Source organism: Aedes albopictus, chromosome 1, assembly GCF_035046485.1.
Source record: "Aedes albopictus strain Foshan chromosome 1, AalbF5, whole genome shotgun sequence".
Lineage (NCBI taxonomy): Eukaryota > Metazoa > Arthropoda > Insecta > Diptera > Culicidae > Aedes > Aedes albopictus.
Window position 1 is genome coordinate 50,605,288 of NC_085136.1, and position 24,649 is coordinate 50,629,936.

At 41.0% G+C, this 24,649-nt stretch overlaps 1 protein-coding gene across 1 annotated transcript; it reads left to right on the plus strand.

The window, feature by feature from the left end:
* Positions 1-7,359: 7,359 nt before the first annotated feature.
* LOC109397925 (thiamine transporter 1-like) lies at positions 7,360-18,117 on the plus strand. The gene is made up of 2 exons (XM_029876933.2): positions 7,360-8,221; positions 17,228-18,117. The coding sequence occupies exons 1-2, from the start codon at positions 7,711-7,713 to the stop codon at positions 18,034-18,036; spliced, it is 1,320 nt and encodes a 439-aa protein (XP_029732793.2). The 5' UTR covers positions 7,360-7,710; the 3' UTR covers positions 18,037-18,117.
* The last annotated feature ends 6,532 nt before the right edge of the window (positions 18,118-24,649 follow it).

Sequence of the window (24,649 nt, forward strand, 5' to 3'; positions counted from 1 at the left end):
AGAAATATGTTTTGTGGATGGGAAGGGATACATAGTTAGGAACAGGATGATATCTATTCATCGAGATGCCAGCGACTCACCGACGCCCTTGTGAATAGAAAGATGGGATTTTGATACGTGAATGGTCTGGGATTTAGTAAAATTAAGTAATGGATTAATATGAAATTATATGTGGTTCGACATAATGGTAATGTAAAATGTAGCTATAAAGCAAAAAGCATGGAGCGGACTCACCAAATGGGAACACCTTGTGAGTGCTCAACTGACAATTGTGTTCATGAAGTTCTGCATGCTGTTTTCCAAGGTTCAATAACCGGAACTTCCTCTTCTCCAGGATCTCCGAGATTTTCGGAATTCTTCTCATTTTTTCCCGTTCCGCTCAGGTCGTCGTTGATTCTAAATTGCACCTCCGGAGGCTCCCTCGTATGCCTCTGCATGAACTCAATACCTGATGAATTCGCCGTTTTAATTTCATTCCCATAATTTTGTGACGATGTTCTCTTCTGCTGTTGCTTTGGTTACGCCAGCCGGAACTTTCGCTATCCTGGAATAAGCTTTGGCGCTTCAAACTCACAGAGCTTTCGTTGGTTGCTTAAAAAATGACCCCGTAAACGATCTGCAGATTCTGTCCATCTGGCCTTTCACCGCATAACAACCCCTTTTGCTTCACCGATCACTGGAGTACACGGTTCCGTCTTGCTTTCACCTCGGACATTCAGCATTTCGCTTCCTATCGGCTCCTTCCTCTTTTTCCTTGTCTTCCTTGATATCCAGTGCCTTATCAATTTGATTCAGGGGCCTTCTTCAGAGCAGTTTTTGCCAGATTGGCAATTCCCGTCGTGTCGAACCTGCCCATCGTTCTGTTCCTCCATTGTGACCAGCAATTTTCACCATTTACACAATTTCACAAGACTTTCTACCACTTTTTCCGTAACACCACCAATGTCTGCTTTTTCACACAATGGATAGATAAAGCTTTGAATTCTTAAAAATATCACAAAATATTCAAAAATATTTTTGCTGGGAGGCATCTGATTAGAGAAAAAAACACTTGAGCTCACAACCTAGTCAAAATTTCGGTTGGGTGAAAAAAACTTAAAATTAGGTATTTTTGTCACATGGAAGCAAGCGGGAAAAACCCAACAAAAACATCGATTCCATCAACTCAAAATTGGCTTGACGCACGCAACCCCGAAGTTGGGTGGAAAGAACTCACTTTTGGGTAGTTTCGTCTCTCCGTGTAGTGACTTGCAATTCCATGTTCCAAGTTTCCAATCGTAGTCCTTATTTCGTCGCGTGGGTCTTCGCCGATTGTATCGAGTCGTATTTTCTCCTATGTTATTCGCAATGGGGATTTTTACGGGTGGCTTATTGGGCCTACGCCAACACTCCTGTCTCGCCGGAGGGCCATCGTGCCAGTTCTGTTTAACGTCCCAACCAACACTGGGACGACCACGCTGATGGGGCTACCACCTTGGATCTAGCTGGGCGTGGTGCAGCGTTTCTTACTCAGCCGCTGGATGCCAGAACAGACGCTGTTTGAGCCGCACCTCCTTGGTGAACAGACACTCGGATCGTACCTCCTCAATCTAGCTGAAGTCAGAAGGACAACAGTGCCCAGGCTGCACTACCAGCTAAGCACACAACTCTTAGCTGGCGGGCTTTGTCATCGCTTGACCCGTGGAAGCATGAGGTAGGAACTTGTGAGGACCAAATTAGCTAAATTAGCTAAAAATTAATCCAGGAGTTCCTTTAAACATTGTGCAAAACATTATTGTGGGAGTCCACTCAAAGACTCCAACAATAATTCGTCTAAAAATCATGGGATTGCCTCTGGGATTCCTCTTGGGATTTCTTCAGGAATTCCCCCAGGTTTTACTTCAAGAATTCCTCCAGGGAATTTCATCTGTGTTTCTTCCAGGAACAACTCAAGGGATTATTTTAAAAAATCCTCCAGGAACACGTTTTAAGGAGTTCCTCTTGGATTGCTATCAGGAACTCCTCCAGGAGTTAATTCAATGTTTCCTCCAGGAACTGGATTCCCTCAGGAACGCCTCAGGAGTTCCTCCGCGAACTCTTCTTAGAATTTGTTCAGGGTTTCTCCAAATCCTGCAGTTTCTGCAATTTCTTCAGAAATTCCTCCAGGAATTTGTCAAGGGATTCTTCAGAGATTCCTCCGGGAGTATTTCTAGAGATTCTGGGAATTGCTTCAGGGACTCCCCTCGAAATTTATCCAGAGTTTCCTCCAAAAATTCCTCCAGGAATTATTCTAGAGATTCCTCCAGGAGTATTTCTAGAGATTCTCCGTTAACCCCTACAAGCATTCCTCTAGGATATCCTCCAGGGATGAATACATGGATTCCTCCAAGAATTTCTGTAGGGCTTAACTCGGGAATTCCTTATGTGATTCTTTCTGAACAACTTATTTAAAACAAATCCTACAAAGATTCTCCCAGGAACTCTTCTTAGGGTTCCTTCAGGAGTTTATTCTTGTATTCTTTATGGACCTTCTCCAGAATTTAATTTAGTACTTCCTATAGGAACTGTTGAGGGATTCCCTTAGAAATTCCTCTTGAAATGGCTTCTGGGATCCCTTCTGGAATTTCTTCAGGAACTCTTCCAAGAATTCCTCCAGTATTTCTCCAAGAATTCCATCTGCGATTTCTTTAAGAATCATTCCTGCTATTCCTCTACGAATTACTTGAGAGATTCAATTTCTTCAGGAAATCCTCTATGAATTTCTCCAGGGATTCCTCTGGGAGTTCCTGCAGGAATTTCTCTAAAAATTCCTCCAGAAATTCATCTAGAGACTCCAGAAATTTCGCCTGAAATTCCTGTAGAGATTTCTCCAGGAGTTCTTCTGTAGATTCCTTCAGTAATTCCTACAGGCATTCCTCTAGGATTTCCTCCAGGGATCCCTCCAAGACTACTAACAAGATTTTTTTTTTCAGAGATTCCTCCGGGAATTCCACCGGATATTCCTCCAGGAATTGCTTCAGGGACCACTCAAAAAAATCCTCCAGGAATTCTCCAGGAGTTCTTCCAGGAGTTTCATCCGGGAATTTATCCAGGGTCTCTTCGAGAAATTACTCCAGGAAACTCTTCAGGAAATACTCCAGGAATTTCATAATAAATTATGACAGCAAATCCTTCAGGGATTCCTTCAGAAATTTTTGCAGGCATTCCTCCAGGATTTCATTCTGGAATTTATCCATGGTATCATCGAAGAATTACTCCAGGAATTTCTTCAGCGAATCCTCCAGGCATTATCATGGAATTCCATCAGAAATTATGTCAGCAAGTCATCCATTTCTCTACGAAATCCTTCAGGGATTTCTTCAGAAAATCTCACAGGATTTTCTCTAGGAATAACTTCTAGATTTTTTTTCAGGAATTCCTGAAATAATTCCTCTAGGGTTTCCTCCAGGAATTCCACTTAGAATTCCTGCAGGAACTTCTTCATGGATTTCATGGGATTTCTCCACGAATTTCTCCAAGGATATCCCCAGGGATTTCTCCAGGAATTCCTCCAGATTTTTTTTCCAGAAATTCTTCCAGGAATTGCTTAGGAGATTTTCGCCCAGAGTTCCTCTAGAGATATTCCCAGAAAATCATTCAGCAATTGTTGCAAGAATTCCAAAGATTCCTCCAGCAATTTCCAAAGAAAAATTTCCAAGAATTCGTCCAGGCATTTCTCCAGGTTTTTATCCAGGAATTCCAGGAATTCCAGGAAATTCCCCAAGAATGTCTTCAGGGATTCCTCCAGCAATTTCTCTAGGAATTGATCCAGGAATCGTTCCTGGAAATTCTTCAATAATTATGTCAGCAATTTAACCAGGATTTTTTCCAGGAAATCTTCTGAGGTTGTATTTCAGAAACTATTGCAAGAAATTCTCAACGAATTTCTCCATTGATTTTTCCAGAGATTCCTCCAGGATTCGAAGATTCCTCTTGAAAATCCTCTAATGATTCTTCCAGCAAATCCTCTAGGGATTTCTTCAAAAACTCTATCAAGAAATTCTCCAGGAATACCTTGAGGAATTTTTCAGGGATTCCTCCAGGAATTCCTCTAGAAATTCTCCGGGGATTTCTTCACAAATTTCTTCAAGGAACTCCTTCGAGGATTTCTACAGGAATGCTTCCAGAAGTTCCGCTGGAAATTCCTCAAAGATTTAATGAAAAGATTTTTTCAGAAATAGAAAATTGAAAGAATTCCTCTGGAAACTTATCCAGTAATTCTTTCATAAATTAGCCTAGAGATTTTTTTCAGGAATTTCATCATTGATTCCCCTAACAATCCCACAGTAATCCTCCTAGGAATTCCTTCAGACATTCCTCCATGATTTTATCCAGGAATTACTTCAGGAATTTCTTCAGGAATTGCTTCTGGACATCCTTCAAAAATTTTTAACAACTCCTCAAGGGAGTCCTCCAGGCCTTTCTCCTTCAATTTCCTCAATTCAAGGAGAAAGGCCTGGAGGATTCCCTTGAGGAGTTGTTAAAAATTTTTGAAGGATGTCTAGAAGCAATTCCTGAAGAAATTCCTGAAGTATTTCCTGAGATTCCATCAGGAATTGCTTCAGGAATTTCTCCAAAGATTTCTCCACAATTTCTCCAGGGATTTTCCCATTGATTCCGCCAGGAAATGCTTTGAAGTTTCCTCCAGGAAATCCTTCAGAAGTTCCACTAAGGATACTTCCAGGAAATCCTCTACGGATTTCTTAAGAAAATTCTCCAGGAATACCTTCGGTAATTTTCAGGGATTTCCCCAGGTATTCCTGCAGGAATTCCTCCAAGGATTTCTCCACAAATTCCTTCAAGGATTCCCCTGGGGTTTGCTTCAGGAATTCCTTCGAGGATTTCTCCAGGAATTCCTCCAGAAATTCTGCAAGAAATTCTTCCACGAATTTCTCAATAGATTTACCCAAGAAATTTCTCCAGCAATTCCTCCAGGACATCTCTCAGAAATTACGTCAGCATCTCTTCGAGGAATTTCATCAGGAAATCCTCTAGGGATTTGTTCAGAGATTCTCCCAGGAAATTGTCCAGGAATACTTTCAGAAATTTTTCAGGGATTCCGCCAGACATTCCTTCAAAAACTCGTCCAGAAATTGCTTCAGGAATTCCTGGAATTTCTCAAGGATGTTTTTTTTCAGAAATTTCTCCAGCGATTACTCGCAGAATTTCTCTGGAAAATTTTCCAGGAATACCTCCACGATTTTATCCAGGGATTGCTCTAAGAATTCATCCAAGAAATCTCTCCAGGAATTTCACGAGGAAATCCTATTGGATATCATCCAAGAATTCTTCCAGGAATTACGCCAGGATTTTTTCCAGAAGTTTCTCCAGGCATTCCTCCAGGATTCTCTCTAGAGATTTTCCCAGGAACTGCATCAGGGATTCCTCCTGAAATTCCATCTGGGATTTCTTCAAGAATTCCTCCAATGATACCTTCTGAATTTTCTCTAAGATATCCTCTAGGAATTCCTTAAGAGATTTCTTCTGAAATTTTTCTAGGCGTTCCTTCCATAACTTATATAGAAATTCCTCCACGTATACTTTCAGAAACTCTTCCAAGGATTACTCCGGGAATTCCTCCAGGGATTCTACAGGGCTTCCTACAGTCATTCCTGTAGGAATTACAGGGATTAATCCAGGTGTTTCTTCAAAGATTTATCCAAGAAGTCTTCCAGGGATTGCTCCAAGAATGATTTCTTTAGAAACACCTCTCAGGTTCTGTTCAAAAATTCATTCAAGAGATTCTTCGGAAAATTCAGAAATACTTCAATCATCTTTTCAGGGCTGTAGCCAAGAACTTCTGTTTTTTTTATATTATTTCAAGAATTTTTGGAGAACTTGCTACCAGCACCACGTTAGTTTATGTAGATCAGGTGAGCTTTTTTAACATATTGTACAAAACACAATTAATTAAGGGTTAATTAATACTTTTAGATTATAGTGCGTATAGATGCGTATGGTTATAAAAGCTAGTAGATACAAATTTGCTAAGGGTGCTTGCAACCCCCCACCCTTACTGAAAAGCTGGCTACGCCCTTGCAAGTTCCAATTCTTGTCCGTTGTTTTACACTAAAATTCGTTGCCGTTGAATCAGTTCGTCATCTTTCAGTTTCGGTTTAAGTAACGGTTTTTAGGTTTCGGAAACAGTAGGTTGTTGGCCTAAGGTCCCCTATCCATCGTGGTGGGGCTGCCACCTTAGGTATAGCTTCCGATCAAGGAGCATTTCACACTCAGCCGCTGGATGCCAGAACAGACGCACTTTGAGCCGCACCTCCTTGGTGAACAGACGCTCGAGACGTACATACCTCCTCAATATGGCTGAAGTCAGAAAGACAACAGTGCCCAAACTGCACTACCAGCTAAGCACACAACTCTTAGCTGGCGGTCTTTGTCTTCGCTGGACCCGTGGAAGATAGGAACTTGTGAGAACCAGAGCTTAGACGGTCTTCTTTTCGACGTACCGTTTTGTAGACAATACCCCCTCCCCTCCTTCCCCAATGATAAGAGAAGGAAACAACAAAACACTACTGGTCCTTTTTTTGGATTTTGGCAAAGAAAACGCTAAGTTAAAAACTATAAAATAACTCATACAACACAAAGCTGACGATCGTTTTTAACCCTAAAAGGGATACCTTAATGGCCTCAGTTTCGTCACTGCGCTGAGTGTGTTCCATCAAAGACGAGCTCTGAAAGGCGCCTGGGGTCCAATGGACCCCAGGTATCCCTTTTAGGGTTAACATGCATGGGGTTGAAAGACTGGCGTATTTTGGTTCAGCCAAACAAGACATGCACCATGAACCAGAACCCGAACTCCTACTCTCATTCGAACAGAACAGAAGAATGCTACCCAAACCACACACACAATGCGTTTGATGGCCTGCATGTATACGTGCAGTGCATATGCTGAATGCTGATAACTGCATCGAATGCGAAGCCGGTGAGACGATCGAACCCAAAACGACGGACGGATGGTGTTGATTCCATTTGATTGCTTGTCAAACCGGCGCGGCAGCTGCCTTGGTAGCTGGTGGTGATGGTGATGTCGCCGTTTCATCAGATCAGATGGTTTGTCGCGCCAGTTCTCGCTATCGATGAGCAGTAATTGTCTATACGTACATTCGACGTTCGACGAATGGAACGAACGACAAGCAAAACGAAGGTTTCGGTTCTCTCTACACAGAGGTTCGAATTAACACACACCTCGTTCTTCTATTTTTAAAGTTTGTCTTTCCTCCTGCTGCAACTGCTGCAGAGTAGGATGTGGGTGTGGGTGGGATGAGTTCGAGTCTGGCAGCTCTTGCACGGTTGGCGTAGTGCATTCTTTCGGTGAACCATCAGCTCTTCGAATTTCGAAATCATGTCATATAAAGAGTTCGTGTTTGCTCCGTACGGTGGTGGATGCTGACACGGAGGGAAAAGTTTGCGCGGGACTTGATAAGCGATAGCAGTAGGCACGTGTTTGGCGGTTCTTGTAGTGCATCGCACATCGTCGTCGTCATCGAAGTATGCACACCACATGTCGCGTCGTCGTCTGGGCCGCCAGCCGTTCAATGTAGCTTATCTCGCTTCTCACGCTAGGGAACGTGAACGGCTTTGGTTGTAGGAAGTGATAGGGCACGTCTCAAGCGTTTACTGCTCTGGTGGCCAGTGATACTTATTAGGAGTGATTATTGACACTGGTTATGGCTAGTGATGGAAGGCTGGCAACGTGTTTCTTTGATTTTGTGCATTTTCGGTTTCCTGAAGGAGTTCCGACCGAGTGAACCGTTCGTGTTTCAGTTTCTGACCGGTCCCTGGCACAACGTGACTGTCGAACAGGTAGTGCAAGATGTGTTCCCCATTGGGACGTATTCGTACGTGGCTCAGCTGGTGGTGGTGTTTTTGATTACGGACTATTTTCGCTACAAACCGTTGATTATTGTGGCCGGTTTGGCCGGGACCGTGGTATGGTGTTTGTTCGTGTGGACCAGTTCACTTGGGGCGCTGCAAGTTCTGGAAGTGTTCTATGGAACTTACATGGCTGCAGAGATAGCATATTGGACGTACATCTACGCGAAGGTTGACAGGAAGCACTATCAGAAGGTCACCTCGCATATCCGGTCGGCCACTCAGGCCGGGAGGTTCCTAGCAGCAACGATTTCACAAACTGTTATCTACTTCGGTATCACCGACTATCTGGGACTGAACTACATTTCTTTGGGAGGTGAGTTTGTTCAAACACACTACTTGACATTATTTGAAAAAGTTCGCGACATGAGATAAATGATGAACAGGGATTTGGGAGATCAGAAGAGTCATAGTGAAGTATGTAATTAAAAAAAAAACAGTAGAACGGGACTTCAAAGACATTAAAACTTATATCTTCATGATCCCATTTCAAAAAATTTCATAAGCCGAACAATCTGCCAGGACCAGCAAATTGTTTAAAATGTTTCTTAAAGCCTCTCGATTTTTTTTTTTTTTTTTTTCATTTTACTAGATTGTTTTTGCCCTGGACTAGTTCATCACTGAACCGGGGATCGTAGCAGGCTGTGTATGCGCGAGAGGCTGCGTTTTCAAAACTGTCACGTGTTTACTTTGCTCCACGTTAACCCGTTGTTTTGATTATGACTGGTAGAATTGAAAAACGACTAGTCGTGCTTGCCTTCCGCAAATGTTGCCTCGGAAAGTGCTTGCAAATTGTTCTTGAGATAATTCGTGATTGTTGTTAGAGTTTGTCTTATTCCCATCAGGGTGTGGAATTTGGTTTGATCTTCGCGCAAATTCCGTGTTCCCGGACATCCAGGGAGACGCAAATGGATGTCAACCATTTCTTCTCGAGAGCACTGGAATTCATATAGTTGGTGAGTTTATTCTTGTACATTGTTCCTGTGCAACGTTAACCAAACGCATCCTTTGGACTTAAGGCAAAACTGGAGGCTTTTCTTGGTAGTAGTGAAGTACTTGGTAGTGGAGAGTGTCGTGACCGCAGCAGCTTTTCTGGTACCACTTCACCGGCCGCAGTAAGGAAACTCTTCAAAACCTTCCTGCGGCGGGAAGAAGTGCGCTACAAGCGAGCCAAATGCTGCTGCTCTACCCGCAGTCTCGGGTTTGCGTCCTTTTGCCCTTCGTTGGCGTTACCGCTGTCTCACGACGCTCCGACAGGCAGAAGACAGTTCCACCCGCTTGCTTGCCGTCGGAGCGAAGCCGCTGTTCCAGACAGACGGCAGTCTGCTGCTTCCCGATCGGTCCGTCGTTCACCGCATTCGTTAATGAACTGATCCGAGCGCAGCGATGCTCGTTGTTTTGTAGTTTGCGCTTTCTTCAGTTTCCCCTTCGTTTTTGACGATCGCTCTACTGATGTAGCATTGGGCGATTCTATTTCAGAGTAATGCAGTATACATTTGAATATCGATATTTTGTTCTACACCCAATCTCTAATCCTACAGAGAGTATTGCAATCACGCCGATATTCGAACAAAAAAGCAAGTTGAACTGAAGGTGCTTTAAACTAAATAAGTAAATATTTATCATTTTTATTGATATTTTTCGGTGAGCCAAAGAAAACACGCCTTTTATTTGTGTGACGTTTCGGCCAACTCTTTTCTTTCAGCCATCCTCAGACAATTCAGATCACCGCAGCAACTTTCACCTTCTATTCTGCTGGGCGATCACGTACCACTATAGTGGCGTGTTTTCTTTGGCTCACCGAAAAATATCAATAAAAATGATAAATATCAGTTAACGGTGATTAACACAACCAATTAAATAAGTAAGTAAATAAGTAAATAAATGAACAAAAAATAAATGAATACAAATAAAAATAAATGCACAAAAATTAAAAAAATAAACAAATTATTAAACAAATTTATGATCACGATCACGATCACGATCAAATCTGACTGTACATGTCAATGGTTGCTCCTCCGTGATTGATCTGAGCTGGTACCAATTGCACTGAGATCCAAATGAACAAGGGCTGGGACACTCCACTTATTCTCAAAGTGCAATTCTAGCAGCTCATACATTTTGGATCAATAACGGCGCCGGCCACGTCCTTATAGTCAGTTGGGAAGGGAAAGGTATGTTAGAGTGTGCTGGTTGTTGCTACTGAAGACCGAGATCACCTCTGCATCTCCACAACCAGAACGGACTGGGGTATTTGTTAGACGGAAAGGATGGGAGATCTGGGAGTCACCGTTGGGTCGGTGATGCGTTCCATGGATAGGGGGTTATTTATAGTGTTCGTAATGTGATAATGTAATGTGTGGTGCCCTCTAAACACAACCCCCCTCTCCCGTGCAGTGTTGAAAAGTGCCAGTACATATCTAGCGTCATTTCCAGCTGAAATTGAGATAATCAACCATCCTTCCATCATTCCATTGATATCAGCTCCAGCATTGATGACGTCAAACCCGACATCAACCTATCATTCACCTGTTTTTATTTTGGCCACCAAACCCAATATAGACTCAACAGTTGTTCGATGTTGGTCCAACAATGGCCCAACATACGATAAAAATTGACCCGACTTTGACCCGACATTCAATAATTTTTCAGTCTGGCGGAATTTTGCGGGGTTTTTCGCAAGATTTTTCGTGTTTCGTGCCCAGCTAGTCATTTGAACGACAATTCTGATCTAAGACCCTCCAAAACCCCCGAAAACGCCCCTGAAGGCCCTCCCCTCCTGAAACCCACCCCCTCCTGAAACTCTGATAGCCATCTGAAACTCCGCAAGATCTCCTTTATATCTCCTAGTAACTCTCCCTTGTTGAACTTCTTTGCAACCTTGTAATCCATTTAGGTAATAAACTGAATCCATTTAAGTAATGAATCCATTTAGGTGAAAATTCTATTTAGGCAGTCCCGACTCATTACCTAAATGGAGGTTTTAGTGTATCGGAGTCTCAGCTGAGCACAACTATTCTTCGTCAATATGTGGTTTTAAAAACACCTCCAAGAATACTTGAGGTTCAGTTCATAAAACCATAAACACAACAAGAACTGTTGAACTTATTTTCAGTTTTATAAGGTTCTTGTAGTTATCTTAAATCATCCGTTCTTGATCAAGAGTAACTGTTCTCGCATAAGAACAGTTTGGTACATGAAAAATACAAGAAAAACTCAAGCATCAGATTTTGATTCTCATCGTTCCATTATTGCTGCCAATCAAGAACACCTACCCGGAAACCCAACCGCAACGCGGTGCAGTGCCAAGTTCCTCCGGTTGCAGCATTCGAAATGAGGTGGGTATGGTCATCTAGGACGTCGTTTCCCGTGCAATCGGGGTTCCAATCATCGATCTTCAAAATCAACAACTACTTACCTGTTGGGAGTGCTGACCGGAGGAATGAGGCACTGCACCGCATCAAGGCCGGTTATCGAAAAAGGTATGCCTGGTTGACAACGGTACCGGGCTGATAAATAAATTCATCGGACGAGATTCACAAAATCCACCGCGGTGCGATAATTTATTGTTTGTTTACAATTTGGCGTACATGTTTTATGACGTTCTTGGCGGAGTTTGCATAAACCTATATCAAGAACGTTATAAACCTGAGTACTCTTGAGTAATACTTCTTACCCTTGCATAAGATGAAATAAATTTAAGGCGTTCTGGATGGAGGCCAACCAGGCTGCATTGAGAACGTTATAAATCCTAGTATTCTTGAGTTATGCTTTTAGCTCTGGCATGAGTTGAAAGAAATTTAAGACGATCTTATGGTGATGTTGATTAAAACCATCGATGATGGACCGACCACCGGTCTAGATTTCAATGGAAGCCATGTTGAGAAAACTCATGAGCAATGTTCGCATGACCAGGAATAATATTTTAAAATATTTTATTAGTGCGTTATAATGGAAGCGCGTTGCAATTTTTGGAAGTATCTTGCAACATATATACGATGAGTTTCGCTTGGCATTTGGCATCCTTGTTACACCACGGAAATATTTCCAATTTGTGAAATAAATTCATCCCGATTACAATAATGTGTCATTTTCATTGTGTTTTTAATTTCAATTTAATTCACCAAACTTTTCTGTCGACATAAAAGCTGCATCAGCAACAACACTGACAAATTTATTATCGTTTTATCGTGCACTTGAAGAATTCTACAAGGAGAGAGCAATTTGCCTTGAGGACAACTTGGGAAGTACAACAAATTTTAAGAGAAATTTAAAAACTACTCTCCAAGAGCATCTTAGGATGGGCCTCTTTGATCTTATGGCGTGTTTATGGTTGAGTTGATGTCGTGTTGCAGAGCAATTTGGTTTATGCATAGTTTTAAAGAACAGGTGTTGAAGAATACTTCAAAAGCATTATAAAATTAATTTTGATACTTGGGTGAGATGTGAGTGGAAATTGGAAGGGAGGGAAACGACTTTTTTCCAATTCGTTTCTGGTTCTAGCGATGGTTATGAACATATGCATATATATGAGTTGTATATGTAGAGAAGAGAAAGAAAGACAGAGAGAAAGTGGATAGAAAGATACAAAGTAGGATGAAAGGGATGGGCCAGGGATTGAACACATGACCTTCTGCATACGAATCAGAAGCGGTAGCCACTAGACCACCAAGCCCGTCTATTATTAAACAAATTTATGAATGAATAAACAAAGACTCGATATTTTGATGAATATTTTTATCTGCCTCATCCAAATGGAAAATTCTGTCAAAAAATGTAAAGGGGAAATATTTGAAATTTGGATTTTTTTTTTAATTTGAACTTGGAAAATTTCCAAGGATTTTTCTGGGAATCCTTCCTGTTTTTGATTTCGGATTTCTTCCATGGATTTCTTTCAAAACTATTCCTGAAGTGTTATGACTATGGTTTGCGACTGATACTTTCGATGAGCGAGATAATTTTGCGTTGCGTTGCGTTGCGTGGTAACGGAGTAATTCGTAGATTGCATACTGAAAGTTGACATGTTAAAACTTTAATACTCCTATTCTAATTGCTTATGGAATGCTATTTGGAAAAAAAAAAACAACAGCTATCCAATCAGAGGTTGAAGTAAAAAAGACATGAGAACTTCCATTGCCGGCCATCTTCTCCGTTACGAGGATAGGAAAGGATGTGATGATATGACACCTACTTTACAAGAGGTCAGCGACTCACCGACACTCCCATAGGTGTCAAGGAGTTGGATATTTGGAATGGGGTGATTTGGGAATCACTATAAGCGAGTGATGCGACAAGATTCATATTATGTAAGTGTATTTGTGTAAATCATGTAGGATGTAGATGTGTTGGAGTGAGTGAAATTGTATAGTATATTTATACCGTAAAATGGGGTAACTTTGATAGTTTCTCAGCAAATTTTCTCAATATTTTTGCATGTAGCAGTATTTCCCCGAGTTTTATATTTTTAAAACAAGTACTGGGGTATCAGTTATCAATTGCAATTAAAAGATTCGATAATCTGAAATATTTTGGATAACTATTAGTTTTTCATATAACCGAAAATCAGATTTTCATTTTGGGGTAACTTTGATAATGCCCTGAAATACATCAAATCTCAAAAAATAGTCACACATTTAAATCTTGGGAGTATGAACATTATGAGAGAAGGCTTGTGGAATATAATAGATAGAATTTTTATAGCAAAACATTGATTTTTTACTAAATTCTACATATAAAATTAGTTTGTGGAGTATTGAGTGCAAAACCCAATAAATTTAGCCAACAAAAATCATTATCATTATCAAGATTCTTCCAGACATTCTTACAATGATTGCTCCAACGATACCAGAAAGAATTACATTAGAGCTACTTTCAAGAATCCTCCAGAAATTTTCTAGGAACTCATAGACAATTTCATGTAAGAGTTATATCACAATTCATTCAAATTTTTTTTCAAAGCTTCATCTGGAAATTACTTAATAAATTCTTCCAGGAATTATTTAAAATATTCTTACAAAAATACTTTCAGATATCTATCAATAAATTCTTTCTAAAGCTCCCGTGGAACTACTTTAGAGATTCCACCACGACTTTCTCTACGGGTTTCATCAAGGATTTCGATTTCACCGGGGATTCTTTCTGTTGTTCCTTCAGAGATGCTTTCTCATACATTTCTTCAGAGTTCTTGCAAAAATTCCTGCAGAACATTCTTTATAAGTTTGCTAGATAGTATAAATCAGAAACTCTTTTTATTATTTTTATTACGACGTTTTTAGCCCGGGGTCAATTCATCTCGTAGCCCACAGCATAAGTCCCTTCTCATACTTCGTGTGTTTGTTGGGAGCGGGATTTGAACCCAGGTCCTCAGCGTAATAGCTTTAATCATCGTACCATATACTCTTGTAAAGAATTCTCAAGCCATTCCTTCGTACGTTCATCTGAAAGTTTTCCGCGGAAATACTCCAGATATAAAAAAAAAAGACGCGGACACCGTCTTCAGCCAAAGGATGTACAGACTGAATGGAACTCAACACTAGACAAGGGACACACGGAGCATGCACCAGTGGGTACGGGAAAAAAAACTATTCTCATGAAAAGCAGGAAGCGGGAATCGAACCCTCACCCCACAGCATCAAGAGACAAATGTAGTTTATTTGGAACAAAAATATTCATGTTTATTTGGTAAACTGATAAAATTAAAAAAAATATATAGCTACCTCAATTATATATTGATTTCTACAATACCTATTGAGAAGCCCCTCGTTTTGCCTGCGAGAACATAAACAAAAATCACAAGTTCCAGCTGCAGGATCGAAGATTTTCTCCTGCAAAAAAGTCAAATGTCCTCAAGAGTTTCCGCGAAATCCCGTTCTTTTCGGGAGAGTATGAGATCCACATGATGCTGGCATTGAAAATGCCACGAGAGAGGTGAAACTTACCAGCAAAGGGAAGAAATAATTAGTACCTAAATTTAATGGGAAAAAAGAGTTCCGTAGGGCCGATCTGCCAGACAAAACAAAAATTTCTACATTTATTTCTAACATAACCTGTCAGAAATGAATAAAAAATGAATATTTGTTTCAAACGTGGATTGCATTTGCTTCAAATCTGACGTTTCATTTGTTCAAACGTTTGACTTATTAAATCAGTTTTATTTTTGTGGCCTGAAAAAATTGACAATTAATTTGAATTAACCTCAAACATTTTTGATTTTACCATAGATTTTTCTGCGTAATGGTGCGATTAGAAGCTTGGTGACCGTAACCGCACGGCTGCGACGCTCCACAGATTGTTCCAGGAGTTTTTTTTTCGAAGAGATACTTTTTTATGAGTCTTAAAGAACTCCTTGCGGAATTTCTGTTGGAATATGAAGATGAAATCTTTGGACTAATTCCAAGTAGAGTCGAATTCAATTTCGAAAGGTGTTTCTGAAGCACTCTCTGGAGGAATTTCTATCCCAAAAGGAATAGAACGTAAAATTCCTGAAAGAATCGCTTCTGGAATTCCTTGTTGTTGGTGGAATTCCTTAGAAAATATCTCTTAAGAAATTCTTTGGAAGAAAGAAGCTTTGGAAGAGTTTCTGGAGAAATAACTTGTGAAATCTGCAAAAAGTTTCTCTTGAGAAATTCCTTGGGAAATCGTTGGAAGATTTGTTTAAAAGCACCTCTAGAAGAATTACTTAACTATTTTTGTTTTTTTTTGTGCATTTTGATGCAATTTTTGGAAAAAAAAAATCTTAAAAGAGGGGCACTTTGAAGAAACAACAGCAAGAACTCTTCGAGGAATTTTTGGATGGAGCATTCAAAAAAACCCCAAAGGAATCACTGGTGGGATCTCTTGACTGCATCCTGAAAAATTTCTTCGACAAGTTTTGGATGAACCTCTTGGAGAGTTTTGGGAACTCTTGGGGGAATTTCAGGAATAAATCCTGGGAGAACTTCTTAAGTTACCTACTGAGGGATCACTTGCAAAGTCTCTAGAAAAGTTTCTGGATAAATATCAAAGAGAACTACAGTAGGAATGTCTGAACGAGTTCCTCTGGTGGGAATATTAGAACGATCTTGAGGAATATCTGAAAGATTGATCGGAAAATGTTTCCTGGGCAATTCTCAGATAAAGCTCTGGATGAATTATTCCTTGTTGTGATGTTTTTGGAAGAATCTCTGGATGAGTTCTTGGAAATATTTATGGAGGAATTCCTGAAGACGGCTCAGGAAGAATTTCTTGTGGAATCGTGGTCTTCGCAGTGAAATCTCTAGAGGAATTGCATAAGGAATCTCCAAAGGAGTTATTGGTTGAACCATTGAAGAATTCCAGAGTATTTCTTTGGTATAATTTCTTGAATAATTGAATTCCTGGTATCTTGGGAGTTCTTGTGGAATCTTGGCAAGAAAACCTAGAGGAGTCATTGGAAAACTTCCTCAAACTATCTTTGGGCCATTTCTTAGAGAAATCCGATCGAGCTCTGTGAGGAATCTCTGGACGAGGTACTGGGCAAATCTTGGAATAAATTATATAATATTCTTTGGAAAATGCATAAGGAAGTATCAGGATGAATTGTGTTGTTATATATGGAATTCTTGGTGAATGCTCTTACTCGGACGTTTTGCATTTAGCGCGTACTTTATCCTTTTTAATCATTAGTCTGAACAATGCGTGTTGTTTCCGTTCTCGTCACGTCTCGTGAGCGAGTAAGCTGTTGTATATATTTTAGTTTTGATTTTAAGTCATGATAACTGAAAATAACATTCATTCCGGAAATGCTGGGAATCTCAAGAATTTCGGGAAATCGAAATAAAAATCTCGGGATAGTTGAAATATTAACGAGTATAGGGAAGTGGAACCATCTCGCCAGGGGTCCTTTTTTGGGCACTTTTCTGCTATAACTCCAATTTTGAACCAATTGACACCATTTTTGGAATGCGATGAGATACGTAAATATAGTATCTAGCCGTGTACAAAATTTCAAGTCAATTGGTTTGGAATTGACTGAGTTTTAGCGAAAAGTGCCCAAAATACCGGCCGCTGCCTAAGTAGTTCGCTACCCTATGGGAAAACCTTTTGAAATTTTTGCTGAATTTTAATTTTTTTAGAAACTTTTAACGAGAAAAAAATAACAATATAAAAATTATTTTCATTGTACATCTTTGAGCATGAAAATTGAATGATGTTCGTATGTTACGTTCAGTTTGTACTTTGTATTTCACTATCGTTTAAAATAATTTTTGACTGTTTTGGGGTCCTAAAATCCTGTGCTTTTCTCATCATACAGCGTGAATTATTGTTTGATATTCACTAACGATCCATGACCGCTCTGTTTCAGCTCAACTCGCAACTACGATATGGGCCTTCTTACTGCCTCCCGTCCCGGCAAGTATGTACTTCCACCATCAAGAGCCTCCCCCGGACGAGGAAATCGAGCTCAAAACAGAAAACTCTGTCCCCACCGCTCCCGAAACAACCTGCAGTCGAGCAACAACTCTCCTATGGAACCACTTCAAGTCGGCTTACACCTGCTTCACCGTAGTACGATACAGTTTGTGGTACTCCCTAGCCGTATGCTTCTACTATCAAATCACTTCTTACGTTCAAGCTTTATGGTCCGAGATCGGCGGCCCAGATACCGTACTCTGGAACGGAGCGGTGGAGGCCATACTCACCCTCATGGGATCCATAGTGGCCTTCCTTGCCGGGTATGTTCCACAAAGGTTCCTCAAACTCCACACAACCATCCTAGCGCTATCGACGATCGCCATCCTAGAAGGCTTCGGGTTGCTCATGGCTACGAAAACCACCAACCTCACCGTGTCCTACGTTGGCTACACATTGTTCGGCATCCTGCACGCTTTCACCATCACGCTCGTCAGCTCGGAAATCGCCAAACACATCTCCGATGACAGTTTTGCGCTTATTTTCGGCATCAACACCATGGTCGGATTGGTATCGCAAACCATACTCACCATTGCTGTGGTCGACAGTGACGGCTGGTTCGCGCTGGACATCCGCGGTCAGTTCACCGTGTACAGCATCAGTTTCGTCGCCATTGGAGTGCTCTTCATCGTATTTCTCACCATCGAGCTGTGTCGCGGTCCCGCAAAAGCTCAATCGAAATCATCCATCAATAGGCAATAGGTTCAATTGAAATACCCTTTTTGAAACGCTCAAATACAAATACGGGTCTACACCAATAAAAAAGGACAAAAGACTGCCAAACGAGATGTTTTATTTGATCGCGCTCATCCCAATGGACTCATCCCGGAATTCTAAAAGCTCCACCATTCAAGCAACAGGCGGGTTTTTATATGATTCAGTTACTCGGCGACTGGAATTTGATTTCCCGCATGGTCTGCTTTGTCCCCGAGGCAATCCAGCCGCCACCGCCTCAATGCAAAACTTTACGCGCGTCTCATGTCAGCATGCCATGCAGAGCAGAGCGGTCGCGTCGCGCATCAAACGCACATTTGCATTTTTGGGGAAATTTCATTTCACTGTCTGCACGAGGATCCAGATGGCTCCAGTCAGACGACTTGTCGAGCAAAAGCGTAAAAATAGGATGAACATAAAAACGGAACGACGGCTATATGTTGCTGAATAAGTCCTGCTATCTGTGTAGGTACAGCGCACGACAACGCAACGGCGGCGGCGGGCTCGTTCCTATCAATTCCACTGGGAGGAACAATAATATCCAGCACCACTTCGAAGAACAGACGTAATCAGCCAGCTAGAGCAGAGCAGGCGAAGCCCGAGCCAACAAACGGAAACACGGCTGACTAGACTAGATATGTACATCCTACCTACGTACCGTAAGCACGCAATAAAGATGGCACAATGACACACACACTTGCACTGAGGGTCGGATTGCTCAGACTCCGTTTGGGTTTTATAGTATAGAGGCAGTTAACAGAGATCCCCTCCCGTACCCCAACAGATAGGGCCCGTCGTTTAGAAAGGGGACCGACTGGTACTTGGATAAGTACCAAGAAAGCTAAGTCGGATGGTTAGTTGGTATCATAGGTATCGTGCGGCAACAGATCCGAAGGCTTATCGTTCATCTCGATTCGGAACAACAGGGTGGAAAAAGTCCATTTGTGCCACCGTCGTTGTTGGCAGGCAAGTGACGACGGCACTTGATAGTAGCTGCATACTATGGTCGAATGTTTCAGAATCTTTTGACCAAGATTTATGAGCAGCAAAATTTGAAATTGATTCAGTGGATGGCTTGGTCAACTTCCCTTATTATGGAAACTTATTCATTCCTGCCCTCTCCTACAATGCCCCTCAAACGGGTCACATCTTTATCCCTGTACGTTTCGACTCGAGACACGAATCTGTAGCGGAATGCGTCATGTTTCTGGTAGAACTTCCGTGTTTCTTGTGAACGGCACAACAGCTCCGTTTTCTCGCACTCTGCTCCTTCCGGGTGGCGTTTTCCCTACCAAAAAAGATTGGTCAGTAGTTCCCACTTCTTTTTATATCATTCCTCGTTTTATCGAGTTCCATGCTGCAGCATGACCGCATCGCTGCGTTCTTCTCCAAAATGGTCTTGCACTCCTCGTCGAACCACTCTTTTCGTTGACTTCTTTCCACTCACTCGATGATGCTTTCAGCTGCGTCGTTGATGGCTCCTATTACTGTACTCCAGCAGTCCCCTAGAGGGGCCACATCCAGCTCACCCTCGTCTGGTAACGCTGCCTCAAGATTCTGCGCATATGCTCTGGTGACATCCGGTTGCTTCAGTCGCTCTACACAGATCGAAAAAAGAGTGTAAATTTCTGTGACATATAATACACATGTTTGGAGCGTGGGATATCACAGAAGTTTACATGACATATCATGTAAAAGTCATAGAATATCCCGTAAATTTCCATTCTATGTCATGTAATTCAGCAAGACTCTGAGTGTTAACATGACATATAACACAAATTTACATGATATATCATGTAAACCATCATAACATTAAGTTTACATGACTGAAATGAAGTTTACATGACGTGTAAATCTCATTATTTTTATCTGTGTATAGGTTTTATCATGACGGTCGGTGGTATCGTACATTGTTGATGACGGAATGTGTTGGGTGTAGTTTACCAGGTAGTGGTCGGAGTCGATGTTGGCGTCACTACAGGTCCCAAGGGCGTAGCCAGGGGGGGGGGCAGGGGGGGGGGTGGCCGTGGCCCCCCCCTGACCGATCAACTATATTCTAACTTAACTGAAAAACTTAGATGATCAGAGCTGTTATTGACAAGTAAAAATAAAATTCTCCTGCATCCTCGTGTTTTTTTAATGTATGCAGGAATTCCTTCGGAAATTCTTGGAGGAATACCTTCGAAAATTCCTGAGGGTATTCCTTCGGAAATACCTGGAGGGATTCCTTTAGAAATTCCTGAAGGAATTCCATCCAAAATTCCTGGAGGAGTCCCTTCGCAAATTCCTGAAAGAATGCCATCGGAAATTCCTGAAGGAATTCCTTCGGAAATTCCTGGAGCAATTCTTTCGGAAATTCCTTGGGCAGTTCCTTGGGAAAATCTTGGATGAATACCTTCGGAGATTAGTGGAGGAATTCTTTCAGAAATCCATAGAGAAATTCGTGAGGAAATCCTTAGGTGAATTCCTTACGAAATTCCTGGACAAAATAATTCCAAACTTCCTGGAGGAATGCTTTTGGAAATTCCTGGAGTAATTCCTTCGGAAATTGCTGAACGAATGACATTGAAAATTCCTGGAGGAATTCCTTCCGAAAGTCCTGGAGGAATTCCTTCGGAAAGTCGTAGAGGATTTTTTTCGGAAATACTTTTTGGAATTTTTTAGGAAATTCTTGCAGGAATTCCTTCAGAAATTCCTAGCGGAATTCCTGGAGGAATTCCTTCGGAAATTCCAGGAAGATTTCCATCGGAAATTCCTGGAGGAATTCTTTCAGAAATTTCGGGAGGAATTCCTTCGGAAATTGCTGGACGAATTCCTTTGGAATTCCAGGAGGAATTCCTTTAGGAATTCCTGGAGGAATTCTTTCGGAAATTCCGGGCGAAATCCCTTCGGAAATTGCTGGGCGAATTTCAATGGAAATTCCAGGAGGAATTCCTTCGGAAATTCCTGCAATAATTTCTTCGTCAATTACTGGATGAATCCCTTCGGAAATTGCTGGACCAATTCCTCCAAAATTCCTGGAGGAATTCCTTCAGAAATTCCTGGAGGATTTTTTTCGGAAATCCTTTTCAGATTTTTTTTTTTGGAAATTCCTGGAGAATTACCGTCGGAAATTCCTAGCAGAATTCCTTCGGAAAATCCTGAAGGAAATCTTTCGGAAAATCCGGGAGGAATTCCTTCGGAAATTCCATTAGGAATTCCTTTAAAAATTCCTGGAGGAATTCTTTCAGAAATTTCGGGAGGAATTCTTTCGGAAATTGCTGGACGAATTCCTTTGGAGATTCCCGGAGGAATTCATTCGGAAATTTCAGGAGAAATTCCTTTAGGAATTCCTGGAGGAATTCTTTCGGAAATTTCTGAAGGAATTCCATCGGAAATTGCTGGAGGAATTCCATTGGAAATTTCTGGAGGAATTGCTGGACGAATTCCTTTGGAGATTCCTGGAGGAATTCATTCGGAAATTCCAGAATGAATTTCTTCAAGAATTCCTGGAAGAATTCTTTCGGAAATTCCGGGAGGAATTGCTTCGGAAATTCCTGAAGCAATTCTTTCAAAAAATCCTGGAAGAATTCCTTAAAAAAATCCCTTCGCAAATTCCTGGAAGAATTCCTTCGGAAATTCCTGAAGGAATTCCTTCGGAAATTCCTGAAGGAATTCCTTCGGAAATTCCTGAAGGAATTCGTTCGGAAATTCCTGAACGAATTCCTTCGAAAAGTTCTGGAGGAATTCCTTTGGAAATTCTTTGGGGAGTTCCCTCGAAAAGTCTTGGATGAATACCTCCGGAAATTTCAGGAGGAATTCTTTCAGAAATCTATAGAGAAACTCCTGAGAAAATCCTAGGATGAATTCCTTAGGACATTCCTGGAAAAAAAATCATTCCAAATTTCTTAGAGGAATGCTTTTTATGATTCCTGGAGGAATTCCTTCGGAAACTACTGGACGAATTCCTTTGGAAATTGCAGGAGGAATTGCTTCGGAAATTGCTGGAATAATTTCTTCGGAAATTACTGGAAGAATTCCTTCGGAAATTCCTGGAGGTATTCCTTCGGAATTTCCTGAAGAATTTTTTTCGGAAAGTCTTTTTGGATTTTATTTTTGGAAATTCCAAGAGGAATTCCCTCGAAAATTCTTGGAGGAATTTCTTTACAAGTTCCGTTAGGAATTCCTTCAAAAATTCCTGGAGGAATTCTTTCGGAAATTCCGGGAGGAATTCCTTTGGAAATTGCTGGACGAATTCGTTTGAAGATTCATGGAAATTCCTGAAGGAATTCTTTCGGAATTTCTTCGGAAATTCCTGAAGAAATCCCTCCGGAATCTCTTGGATGCATTCCTTCTGAAATTCGTGGAGCAATTATTTCGGAAATTCCTGGAGGGATTGCTTCAGAGATTCTTGGAGAAATGTCTTAAAAATTCCCGGAGGAATTCCATTGGAAATTCCTGGAGGAATTCCTTTGGAAATTCCTTCGGAAATTCCTGGAGAAACTCTTTTGGAAATTCCTGAAGGATTTTTTTTGGAAATTCCAGGAAGAATTCCTTCAGAAATTCCAGGAGAAATTCTGTCGGAAATTCCTGGAGAAATTCCTTTGGAAATTTCCAAAGGAATTTCTCCATGAATTTCCGATGTAATTCCACCAGGAATTTTGCAAAAGAAATTCCTTCATGATTTTCCGAATGAATTCCTCCATGTGTTTCCGAGAGAATTCTTCCAGGAATTTCCGTGGCAATTCCTCCAGGAATTTCGGAGGGAAATCCTCCAGGAACTTCCGGAGAATTTCCTCCAGGAAATTTCGGAAAAATTCCTCCACAAATTTCTGGAGGAATTACTCTAGGAATTTCCGGAGGAATTCCTCCAGGAATTTCCAAAGGAATTCTTCCAGGAATTTTCAAGGGAATTCCTCTTGGAATTTTCAAAGGGTTTCCTCCTGAAATTTCCGAAGGAATTCCTTCATGAATGTCCGAAGAAATCCCTCCATGAATTTCCGAAGGAATTCCTCCAGAAATTTTCCGACGGGATTCCTCTACGAATTTCCGGAAAAATTCTTCTAGGAATTTTCAAAGGAATTCCTCTTGGAATTTTTAAAGGATGTCCTCCTGGAATTTCCGAAGGAATTCCTCCATGAATGTCCGAAGGAATTCCTCTATGAATTTCCGAATGAATTCCTCCAGGAATTTTGCGAAGGAATTTCTAAAGAATTTTCCGAAGGAATTCTTACATGAAGAAATCCAGAAATTTTCCGACGGAATCCCTCCACGAATTTCCGAAGAAATTCCTTGAGGAATTTCCGGAGGAATTCCTCCAGGAAATACCGAAGGAGTTCCTCCATGAATTTCCGAAGCAATTCCTCCAGGAATTTTGCGAAGGAAATCCTAAAGCATTTTCCGAAGGAGTTCCTCCATGAATTTTCGAAGGAATTGCTCCAGAAATTTTCCGAAAGAATTCATTCACGAATTTCTGAAGAAATTCCTCCACGAATTTTCAAAGGAATTCCTTCAGGAATTTCCTGAGAAATTCCTCCATGAATTTCCGGATGAATTACTTCAGAACTTTCCAGGAATTTCTGAAGGAGATCCTCCAGGAATTTTTATAGAAATTCCTTCTGCAATTTGCGAAGGAATTCCTCCTGGAATTTCCGAAGGATTTCCTTCATAAATTTCCGAAGGCATTCCTTTAGGAATTTCCGAAGGAAATCTTCCAGCAATTTCCGAAGGAATTCCTCCTGGAATTTCCGAGGGAATTCCTGCAGTAATTTCCGGTGGAATTCCTCCAGGGATTTTCAAAGGAATTTCACCTGGAATTTTCAAAGAAGTTCCTGCCGGAATTTCCGAAGGAATTCTTTCGTGAATGTCCGAAGGAATTCCACCAGGAATTTTCGAAAGAATTTCTCCAAGAATTCCTTCACGAATTTCCGAAAGAGTTCCTCCATAAATTTCGGAAGGAATTTCTCCAGGTATTTCCGAAGGAATTACTCCAGGAATTTCCGAAGAAATTCCTCCAGGAATTCCCGAAGGAAATCCTCGAAGGAATTCCTCCAAGAATTTCCGAGGGAATTCCTCTAGGATTTTCCCGAAGAATTCCTCCATGAGTTTCCGGAGGAGCTTGTCCAGGAATTTCCGTAGGAAATCCTCAAGGAATTTTCAAAGGAATTTCTCCTGGAATTTTCAAAGGATTTTCTCCTGAATTTCCGAAGGAATTCCTCTACGAATTTCCAAAGAAATCCCTCCCGGAATTTCCAAAGAAATTTCTAATGGATTTGCTTTGAAATACCTCCAAAAATTTCCGAATGAATTCCTCCAAAAATTGTTGACGGTTGTCCTCAAAAAATTTCCTTAGGATTTTCTCACATAATACCTAAACGTGTGTCTGAAGGAATGTTTGAAGAAGTTTCTCAAGTTTTCATAGGAGTTTCGCAGTACATTTTTGAAGGAATTTCTTGAGGAATTTCCGAAGAAACTTCTCAAGGATCTTTCGCTGTAATTCCTTGAGGAATTTCGTAAAGATTTATAAAAAAAACCGAAAAAAATCCTCAACGAACTTATCAATTAATTTCTCACAAAATTTCCGAAGGTATTCCATAAGACATTTCAGACATATGTCAAAAAA